The 11,369-nt window shown below is 32.9% G+C and overlaps 2 protein-coding genes across 2 annotated transcripts; both read right to left on the bottom strand.

Annotated features, from left to right (window-relative positions):
• Positions 1-504: 504 nt before the first annotated feature.
• LOC120283860 (berberine bridge enzyme-like 23) lies at positions 505-2,223 on the bottom strand. The gene has a single exon (XM_039290627.1). The coding sequence runs from the start codon at positions 2,191-2,193 to the stop codon at positions 610-612; it is 1,584 nt and encodes a 527-aa protein (XP_039146561.1). The 5' UTR covers positions 2,194-2,223; the 3' UTR covers positions 505-609.
• A 5,451-nt stretch (positions 2,224-7,674) lies between these two features.
• On the bottom strand, positions 7,675-9,389 carry LOC120283781 (berberine bridge enzyme-like 23). Its single transcript, XM_039290519.1, has one exon. The coding sequence runs from the start codon at positions 9,381-9,383 to the stop codon at positions 7,749-7,751; it is 1,635 nt and encodes a 544-aa protein (XP_039146453.1). The 5' UTR covers positions 9,384-9,389; the 3' UTR covers positions 7,675-7,748.
• Between the last annotated feature and the right edge of the window lie 1,980 nt (positions 9,390-11,369).

The raw sequence follows: 11,369 nt of genomic DNA, 5'->3' as shown, positions 1-11,369 counted from the left end.
GACACCATAAGAAAGTTTTTTTTTTTTTTTGAAAAATAGTGGATAAACCACGCAAAAGAAAGTAAGAAACAACTTGTAAATTTAATTAAAAAATATATATCAAAGTGAAAAAATAAAAAAATCCGTGCTTAAAAGTCCATGCAAGAATAGTCCACACCAAAGAATATGGCTATATTTTATTGTCCTAATTTCTTGTGGAACAAAATTGGAAAACCAGATTCTATAGGGTGTAATGGAATGGGCATTAACTATGTGGTGTCCATCTCATCCTCATATTTCAAAGTGAATCATGACTTTGTAAAATCCTCCACTGGGACGACTTTGAACTTTAGCCTGATTTAAACCATGTCCATCCCACCACAACTCCATAAAAAATCTTGATAAAATTCCTTGTATATTAATTAATGTATTCTTCTATTTGTATCTATATATATATATATATATTGGGAGAAAAAAATGATACATTACAAGACAAAAATAAAAATTTTATTCATAGTTCAACAACAAAGTACAAATGATAAGACATTACAAGCCATGCAGTGTATAAACACACCTATAAACCAACTTTTTATCACAATGATTTTGTGGTCTAGTATTTTAATTTAAATTCTAGTGTTTGGCAAGTACTAAAGGGGGGATGCTTTGTTCATTCCGAAAGAAATTATCAGGATCAACCTTCCCCTTCACAAGCGCCAATCTCTTGAAGTTATCCTTAAAATACTTAACACCCCAAACTTCATCTTCCAAATAGCTTCCATGTGCTACACCAAGATCAATATCCTTATAATTATAATAAGCAGTTCTTGGTTGACTAGAAACATAAGGTGCCATAAACTCATACATCTTTCTCATCCATTCAAGATGCTTCTCACTAACAGCAGAAGCAGTCTCAGACCATCTCATGAAGTATTGAATATTATACAAGTTCCCTTTTCTATGAGGAAAAGCAATATCTGACTCTAATATCTCATACATCTTCCCTCCAAATGGATCAAATATCAGAGTCAAAGGTTCATCCTTAGCCTCCATAAGAAACTCCCATATCTTCTCTAACCCTTCCTTATTTATACTCTTCTTCACAAAGTCTGATTTGGCTTTGAATGAACCGTTGGACTGTGGTTCTCTGTCTAGCAAAATATCCACACTCTTTCCTAATTCTCCATTAAAGAAAAGCACAGACTCTAACCAACTCACCTCAGTGCAATCCTCTCTCTTCAATCCTAACTCTGGAAAACTCTTCTTCATCACCGGAAGTAACTCCTCTATCCTGCCAAGATAAAATGAATTGAACACAGCTTGAATGGTTGTACCTCCATTCGCAGCCTGAGCAACCACTCTTATAAACAGCTTCTCATCAAACTTTGGTGCAATTGTCTGCCACCTTTCCACAAGCTCTGTTGCATTCTCACCCAAGTTCTTGATCACATTAAAAACAGTGACTGTGCTCGGAACGCTGACAAGCTTTATCTTGAATGAGAGAACAACCCCAAAGCTTGCACCTCCTCCACCTCTTATAGCCCAAAAGAGATCCTCTCCCATGGCTTTTCTATTCATAAGTTTGCCTTTAGAGTCCACTATAAGAGCATCAACTATGTTATCAGCTGAAGTTCCATACATCCTCATGAGAGTCCCAATCCCACCACCGGTGAAGTGCCCGCCGAGGCCGAGGGTTGTGCAGATACCTGCAGGAAAGGCCACTGTACTGTTGTTTTTAGCAATGGTGTAGTACAACTCACCTACGGTAGCACCTGCTTGAGCCCATGCAGTGCCGTGAGCTTTGTCGACAGTGATGGAACGGAGTTTAGCAAGGTCTATGGTGATGAATGGATCACCGGAGGAGACGTAGGACATGGCTTCATAGTCATGACCGCCGCTACGTACACGGACACGAAGGCCGGCGAGACGGCTGCATGTTATGGAGGCTTGCACGTCGGAGAAGGTGGCAGCGGTGATGATGAAGGATGGTTTGGTGGTGGTATTAGAGGTGATGAAACGAGTGTTTTGGACGGAGGAAAGGAGGACGTTGGTGTAGGAGCTTGTGTTCGGTGTGTAGATGTTTTTGGTGGAGTTAGTCTTGTTTATGAAGCATTGGAGGAATTTGGAGCTTCTTGTTGTTGTGCTTGAAGAAGCTAACAAGATCATGGATGCTGAGATTGAGAGGATGAAGAGGAGAAGAAGATTGAGGTTTGCCATTGTTTTTGTGCGTGTTTCTCTCCTTGTGTTTTTCGAGGGGCCGGGTATATATAAACTTTCTTTTTTTAAAAAAAATTGGATTTTTTTGGTTGGTCAATGTTTGATTATTATTAATTTATTAAAAGAAATGAAAAAGTCATATTAACTATTAAGTTTGGAAAATTAAAAATCAAAGGTGCGATTTATTTTTTGGAGTCTTGGAGAAGCATCTGCATGTGCTGTTATTGGTCAATAAACGGGAGCTTCCCTGTGTACGTACAGGATTATATGCACGTCCACGTTCTTAGTTTACGGTGTTTACCCGGCTTTTTTATATATATGCTAGTGTTTAATTAATGAATTAATTAAAAGTAATTTTATTGAGAAAACAAATGAGAAGTGTCTGCAGGAACTGTGGTGTTCATGGAGATTCACTTTGGTCTCCGTGCGGAAATGGGAGATTGCTTATACGTGCCGTGCGTGCGATCACATGGAAAATTTGGTGAGCATATAATGATCGTATCTTTAATGATTAATATTTGTCTCTATTTTTAATTATCATAAAGATTGATCACATATTTTTTTTTTTTAGATCTTTGCAGCTCCATAGAATAAGAAGACTAAGCTTGAGGATCTCATTGTGACTTTTGTCATAACTTGAAATTTATTAGATCGCGGTCACAGTTAGTTGGAACATGCTCTACTGAAGATGAGGTTTTCACTCAAAACACATATCAGCGTTGACTCTGTTTTTCTTTGACTCTGTGGTCTTCATAGGGATAGATTACTCTATTTTTAGTGGGATTGTGTTTTCTTCTTGTCTTTTGCTCTTTTTAATATTAAAAAAAAGCTATGAGCCTATGATGATATTTTTGATATGTTATATATTTTAATACAAGTGATTTATCTACTTTAAAAAAAATATATATCAAGAGAATGAAATCAAATTGTGCAAGAATTGCAAGAACTCTTGAGGCCCAACTAAGGATGTCCAATGTTATATAACTGGCCGACTGATGCTGAAAGTAACAGGAAACAACATCTGATAGGGATGCCTGCATGATATATAGTTTATTTTTTGTTTGTTTATTTTTTATTTTTTTATTTTTTGTTAAAGAGATCTCTAAATATGTAGAGTGTAAATTCCTCAACCTTTTATATTTCATTATAAATTATTGTGGTAGATAAAATATCATTTTAGTCCCTCAATCTTTACTATAAACTTGGATCTGTGTCTCCCCCTTGCGTGTCATTGCTTGACATCATCTTCATGCATTTGATCAAGAAATAAGCTTTATTCGTTGATGTGGCAGAAATGAAATTGAGTTGTTCTGCATGCCTAAGGAGCCCCCTTGTTTTTTTAAATTTCTATTTTTTTTATCCCAAAAAAAAAATGTTATACATTATTGTAACAGGTGCAGTTTTGAGTGTACAATCTTATATATATATAATATCTTGGATAATATCCGATGGTCAAAGTTGAAAAATAAAAAAAAAACTATAAAAATGATATATAATTGAAAAAAATTACTGTTGATGAACCACACACCACGTTTAGGAGTCATTTGGTTGACCATAATGATGAATCCCATGTTATAAGATTATCATAGTAATAAAGTTAAAAATATTATCTCTAATTTAGAAAAATTATCATATATAACACTACATCAATAGTAATCTGAATGATAAAATCATATTACCAACCTAATAATATTATTAAAAAAAATTAGTAATCCTATTACTACCAAATTTTGTGTCTATTTAAATTACTAAATATATAATTATCTCATAACTTTTTCCTATCAAATATACCTTTTTTTTTCTTTAAATAATTTTAAAAAAGAACAATGAGTGCAAAAAAATTAAAAAAAAAACATATTTTATCTCCTTCTTTCTCTCTCATGCTTGGGTTTTAAAAAAGAGGATTTTGTTCACGGTTGAAGTGATCTTCCGATTTCTCCTCCTCCTCTCTCACACTAGGGTTTCCAAAAAGTGAATTGTTTTTGGTTTTTGAGCCGAAGCGAACATCATCTGCAAATCTTATTGGTTCTTCTCCTATTTCATGTAAATATTGCCAAATTGGAAATTAAATAGATCTATGATTGTGTTATATGCAAAATTATGAAGGTTGCATCATGATTGGGTTCCATTGGGGACGTAATCGTAGACGAGAAGAACCCCGAGAGCTCCGATTGACACCCGGAATCTAGGTTGCATCACGAAATCCTCTCCGCAAAATATGTAATGGCAACGTGCTATATGCGTGATTATTGGGGTTTTCCAAATGTTAAAAAGGATATTTTGGGATTTTTTATATTTTATCAAATTAATTATCATGAGGAACCAAACACAGTAATGAATTATTCCTAATAATAAGAGTTTTCAATTAAATATAGTTATATTAAATTACTACAATATTCCCAACCATATAACATTCTAACTCATATTACCATGATAATGTCATTAAGTGGTAATATATCATTACCATGAACCAAACAACCCCTAAAAATATTACAATAATTTGATATAATCATATTTACTTGAGAATTTATATTACTGACAATTTTTCATTAAAACTTTTAATTGATTAAAATACTTGAATTAGTAAAGTGTCAAAATTCTGAAAATATCTTTTGAACCTAAAATAAAACTACTAATCCAAATTATATATATATATATATATACACACGTCAAAATTAATTTGTAAAGAAAAAAAGATTTGTCTAAACAATGTTTTTAAATTATCACCATTTTATAATCCTAAATAATCACTTAATTTTGATGGTGATGTGATTACCGATTTTTTTTTGTAATATTTCATTGTTGCTAATCTTGAATTATTATTAATATATTACCGATAATATAATCTTAAATGTAGTAGTGTTTTTAGGTTATTGTGTAACATGAGGTAATATTTTCATATTACCATGAATCAAACAGCATATGGTGATGCACAAACATGTACTTTAATATTTAGATAAGTTTGGAGTTGGTTTAAATTGTTTAATATGCAAGTGAGGGCATCACAAACCATCATTTTAATAAAATTTTTACATATTATTAATGTAGATGTATAAGTTTTTTTAAGACTGCGTCAAAAAATAATTTTAAATATTTTTATAATATTTTAGTTTTTATTTATATTAAATATGGTATTAAAACTTTGTAATTTTAATTACTTAATAAATATTTATAAAACTTTTCAAAATTAAGGTATGCTAACATTTTCAGATTAAACGGTTTATAATTATAGCATTAGAGTTTTCATTGTTATATAATATTGTTTTAAAATAAAAAAAAAATTGCACAAACTCCTAGCGAGGAAATTTGCCTATTACTTATAATAAAGAAAGATAACTTAGGGGTTCTGGCAGCTGTCAAAGAGATTTTTATTATTTTTTAATTATCCAATAAATTTTAATTTTTTTTAATAAAAAAATACGAGTATACTGCGAAGTTGCGAACTTGATGCTCTCCAAGCTGTTCGTGCGGTCAATGGATGGATGAAAGCAGCTCAATTCCACTTATGGCCTACTTGTTGATGATCACAAGTTCTTGATTGCTACTTTTCACAATGTGAAAATTAATTTTATTCGTTGATCCACAAATCATGAGGCTCATATATATAATTGCTCAGGTTTATAGTTTCATGTCAGGTCTATAAGTTTGAGAAGTTATATTCCCCATGATTTTCTTGTTTATGGTTTGCACTTTGGTTATGCTAGAATGAAATTTTTTTTCTTTTTTTTTAAAAAAACTCCTCCAATTTTTAAAGTTATTATTTGAATCATATTATTTATTTATTTATTTATTCTCAATTTCTCAAGCTTAGGTGAGCTCAGTTGGTCTTGTTAATGTGATTCCATCAAAGCAAAACATCATGACAAACCAAAGCTCTAAACAAAACAAAAACCTCAGTTCCAACATCACAGACACAAACATAATCTGTTAGAATAGAATTCCAACTTGTTAGGTCTCTCCGAGGTGCTTCATATATATCATACAAATTATGTTCATCAACAATTAATCTGTGACAAAACCCCTCACACATAATCAGAGAATTCTGAATATAAACAGCAGAGACAAACCCTAATTTGGTGGCATGGCCATGCACTTCTCTTGCTTTAGGTAAGGAATAAAGTTAAGTGGCCACAAGCCTTAATTAAAGAGGGCAGGGTAGGTGTAATTGTCAGGGAGCAGTGATATATGCCAGATGAATGAAGTTGTTGTAAATGAGGATTGCAAGGATGGACCAGGGATTTGGCCATAGCCTTTGATGATTGAGTTCCATATTAGGGCTACAGATTAATTGAAGGAGGAGGTCATTAATTAATGTTTCAGCAACATTGTACTGTTATTGCACTGTTTAATCAATGCAACAATGTTTCATGTTTTGTTCATGTGTGGCAGGATTTTCAGCATTTTTTTTTTCATGTATGTGTATATATATATAGATATGTTGTAATTAATTGATAGTGAATATTGGTTTAATTGATTAATTTTCAACATCTACAGGCCACTCATTCCCATCAAATTTAAACTAGATTAAGTTAATAAGTAATAGATTAAAGCGAATGATAGGCATGGCATGACACCATGCTTAACGAAGAAAGAAAAACAACTTGGTAAATCTAATTTTAAAAAAAAAGTCATATAATTAGTAAAAACTAAAAAAAGAAGGGAAAATTACTAGTAGGCCGATAACATTCACAAGGTGATGAGTAGAAAAGGTGCAAGATTGAAACGTTGAAGTATTAAGTGTACTGTAGCAACAGTGTCGCCATTGTTCTTTGACCTAGCTACTATTTATGATATTGTTTAAATGTAATTGATGAATTATCGGTGGGAGGTATTATATTTTTTCATTTTAAACTTACACATAAAATAGAAGATTTATAAACTTAATTTTATTTCTTACAATTTTCTAGATGTGCACGTAGGACTTTCATTGCTTCATATGATATTTGGCTGGATTAATAAATTTTTAAGTAGTCCATAGTTAAAATAATTATTGCACCATCATATATTTTTTTAATAATTTATTAATTGGTAAATACTTGTCAATTTGGTAAAAAAAAAAAAAAATCTGCTTAAAATCCATGCATTCATGGTGCATGTGCCGAAGTCCATGGCTAGATAATGGCGATCTTTGAAAAACTTGATCCTGCACCTAGGCAAAATAAATCAATAATAAAAATCAGGATTCTATGGACATTATTTTTGTATTTTATAAAAAAAAATGGAAAAAAAATTAGGTGGTGCCCATCAACCTCATACTTCAACGTGATTTGTTGACTATGTAATATCCAACACCGGGATGACTTAATTTGAACATGAGCCTGATGGTGATGGGCACGGCATAAATCATGTCCATCCCATCACCATTACATAGAAATCTTGAGATAAATATTGTAGTTTGTATATTTATTAATACATTACAAGACAATTATAACTTTATTTAGACTTTAACAATACAAAGTATAAAAATTAATGCATTACAAGACAATATAAACACGCCAATTTATTTATTTATTTTCTTGACAAACGCAACAAGCGCCAAGATTAACATATTATTATTACATTGATGATTTTGGCATTGCAATTTTAATTTCCGAGTACTGTTTGAAAAGCACTGTTGGAGGGATGCTTTGTTCATTCCGAAAGAAATTATCATGATCAACCTTCCCCTTAACAAGCGCCAATCTCTTGAAGTTATCCTTAAAATACTTAACACCCCAAACTTCATCTTCCAAATAGCTTCCATGTCCTACACCAAGATCAATATCTTTGTAATTATAATAAGCAGCTCTTGGTTGACTAGAAACATAAGGTGTCATAAACTCATACATCTTTCTCATCCATTCAAGATGCTTCTCACTAACATCAGAACCCTTTTCAGACCATCTCATGTAGTACTGAATGTTATACAAGTTCCCTTTTCTATGAGGAAATGCAATATCTGTCTCTAATATCTCATCCATCTTCCCTCCAAATGGCTCCAGTATCAGAATCAAAGGCTCATCCTTAGCCTCCAAAAGAAACTCCCATATCTTCTCCAAACCTTCCTTACTTATACTATTCTTCACAAAGTCTGATTTAGCTTTGAAGGAACTGTTCACCTGTGGCTCTCTGTCCAGCAAAACATCCACACTCTTTCCTAAATCACTATTAAAGAAAAGCACAGACTCTAACCAACTCACCTCTGTACAATCCTCTCTCTTCAATCCTAACTCTGGAAAACTCTTCTTCATCACTGTGAGTAACTCCTCTATCCCCCCAAGATAAAAAGAGTTGAACAAAGCTTGAATGGTTTTACCTCCATTTACAGCCTGAGCCACCACTCTTATGAACAGCTTCTCATCAAACCTTGGTGCAATTGTCTGCCACCTTTCCACAAGCTCAGTTGCATTCTCACCCAACTTCCTATTCACATTGAAAACAGTGACTGTGCTTGGAACACTGACAAGATTTATCTTGAATGAGAGAACAACCCCAAAGCTTGCACCTCCTCCACCTCTTATAGCCCAAAAGAGATCCTCTCCCATGGCTTTTCTATTCATAAGTTTGCCTTTAGAGTTCACTATAAGAGCATCAACTATGTTATCCGCTGATGTTCCATACGTCCTAGTGAGCGATCCAATCCCACCACCAGTGAAGTGCCCGCCAACGCCGATGGTTGGGCAGATACCTGCAGGAAAGGCCACTGTCCTGTTGTTTTTAGCAATGGTGTAGTACAACTCACCTACTGTAGCACCTGCTTGAACCCATGCAGTGCCTTGAGCTTTATCGACGGTGATGGAACGGAGGTTAGCAAGGTCGATGGTGATGAATGGATCACCGGAGGAGACGTAAGACATGGCTTCATAGTCATGACCGCCGCTACGGACACGGACATGAAGACCGGCGAGACGGCTGCATGTTATGGAGGCTTGCACGTCGGAGAAGGTGGCAGCGGTGATGATGAAGGATGGTTTGGTGGTGGTGTTAGAGGTGATGAAACGAGTGTTTTGAACGGAGGAAAGGAGGACGTTGGTGTAGGAGTTTGTGTTCGGTGTGTAGATGTTATTGGTGGAGTTAGTCTTGTTTATGAAGCATTGGAGGAATTTAGAGCTTCTTATTGTTGTGCTTGAAGAAGCTAACAAGATCATGGAAGATGAGATTGAGAGGATGAAGAGGAGAAGAAGATTGAGGTTTGCCATTGTTTCTCCCATTCTCTGTGTGTGTGTTTCTCTGACTTGTGTTTTACTTTTTCATTGGGTATATATAAACTTTCCTTTTTTTGTTTTTGTTTTTTTAAATAGACAATTTTTTTTGTTTGTCAATATTTTAATATTAGGAACTTTGAGCTAGCCCATGATTGTAATTGAGAGGTCTCGAGTTCAAACCTCTCATATTACAATTTATATTTAGGGTGAGGATTACTTCTCGTTCTCTCTTCCAGGGTTGCATAGCGGGGGATTATTCCCAAGAGGTCATTCAAGCCACCGTAACTAGTGCACCTCCATACCCGTTTGTCATTTGATTTGTGGCTTGTCGACTTTGTAAAAAAATAAAAATAAAAAATAATAATATTATTAATTTTATAAAAGACATGGAAAAACCATGTTATGTTTGGAGAAATTAAAAACAAAAAGATAATGATGATTGGTTGGAAAAGCATCTGCATCTGCTGTTGCTGGTCAAGAAACGGGAGCTAGTCTGAATACTATTATTTATGTCCATGTTCATAGTTTTGGCATCTACTTTAATTATGATACTGTTTAATTAATTAATTAATTTAGTAATTTTAAAGAGAAAACACATGATAAGTGCCTGCAGGATCAAGATGAGACCAAGCTGAGAGAACCGCAAGAACTCTGGCTAGTGATGATGCTCCCTTGTTATATGAAAAGAACAGGAAGCAACATGTTGATAAAGAAGCCTGCATGATTTCAGTATTTATTTATTTTTTTTTTTTTGGGTTTTGTTTTAAGGATATCTCAATTTTATTATAAATTATTATAGCAGATTAAGTGTCATTTTAGTCCCTTAATATTAACTAAAATGTTGGATTTGTGTGTCCCCCTCAAGTGTCGTTGCTTGACATCATCTTCATGTATTTTCATATGAAGGAATAATCTTTATTCTTTGATGTAATTGAAGTGAATTGAATTGTTTTGCATACCAAATAGACGTGCGCTTCCGTGTAAATACCTCTATAACCCTCCGTTTTGATGACGGAATCGAAAATGAAAATTTACAGAAAAGGATAAGAATGAAAATTTTAGAGTGGGGATGGAAATGAAAACTTTGTTTGGTTGAGAGAGTAATTCATTGAGAATGAGAAAAATAGATAAGTAATTTATTAGAAATGTGAAAAAGTAAAAACCAACATCCTCGGGTCAATTGATGATCGTCCCTTATAGGGCTGCGTTTTGCTGTGACCCGGGATCGAACCTCACGTCCCCACGCGATGCTGAGAGGGCACGTGGGCTCGGCTGAGCCTTCCTCCCCACACGTGCACGTCCCCGGGCCTCCCGAGACTTTGTCGCATTTCTAAAAAAATAAATAAATAAATAAATAAAAAGATAGTGAGTAATTATGTTTGTGTCTTTAATATAAACAAATAATACTAAATAATATAGTGAGTTTTTATTTAATAGTAAATAAATTTTATTTATAATAATATTTTGTATTACTCATGTTAATTATTATAATTAATTAATTAAATTAATCAATTTTTTTTAGTTATAAAATATTTAATTATGTTTAAATATTAATTAAAATTCTCACTTTATGATTTAATTATTATAATTAATGGTTAATTAATTAATTTTCTTTAATTATAAATATTTTAAATATAATTTATTAATTTTAATATTTAAATAACATATCTTCATTTAATAATTATTGTAATTAATTATTCTAATTATTAATTAAATTAATATTATTTTAATAAAGATAAATTGGATTAGGATAAAATGAAAATTTTCCCATGAAAAAAATTAGCCATTATCTCCAAATATTTATTTATTTAATATAGAATTATTATCTAATTATTATAAATTAATTATTTTAATATTAATATTATATATATACATTGGGAGTGGGTAAAATGGACATTTCATGTTTATTACTCTCCCATTTCTCTCATTTCTCCCAAAATTGGGGGAATGATGATCACCCTCTATGGGGTGATAATAAAGGATAATCATAGC

The sequence above is a fragment of the Dioscorea cayenensis genome, chromosome 19 (genome assembly GCF_009730915.1).
Source record: "Dioscorea cayenensis subsp. rotundata cultivar TDr96_F1 chromosome 19, TDr96_F1_v2_PseudoChromosome.rev07_lg8_w22 25.fasta, whole genome shotgun sequence".
NCBI classification, from domain to species: domain Eukaryota; kingdom Viridiplantae; phylum Streptophyta; class Magnoliopsida; order Dioscoreales; family Dioscoreaceae; genus Dioscorea; species Dioscorea cayenensis.
The sequence above is the reverse complement of the archived record's forward strand: the minus strand, read 5'-3'. Positions and strand labels throughout refer to the sequence as shown.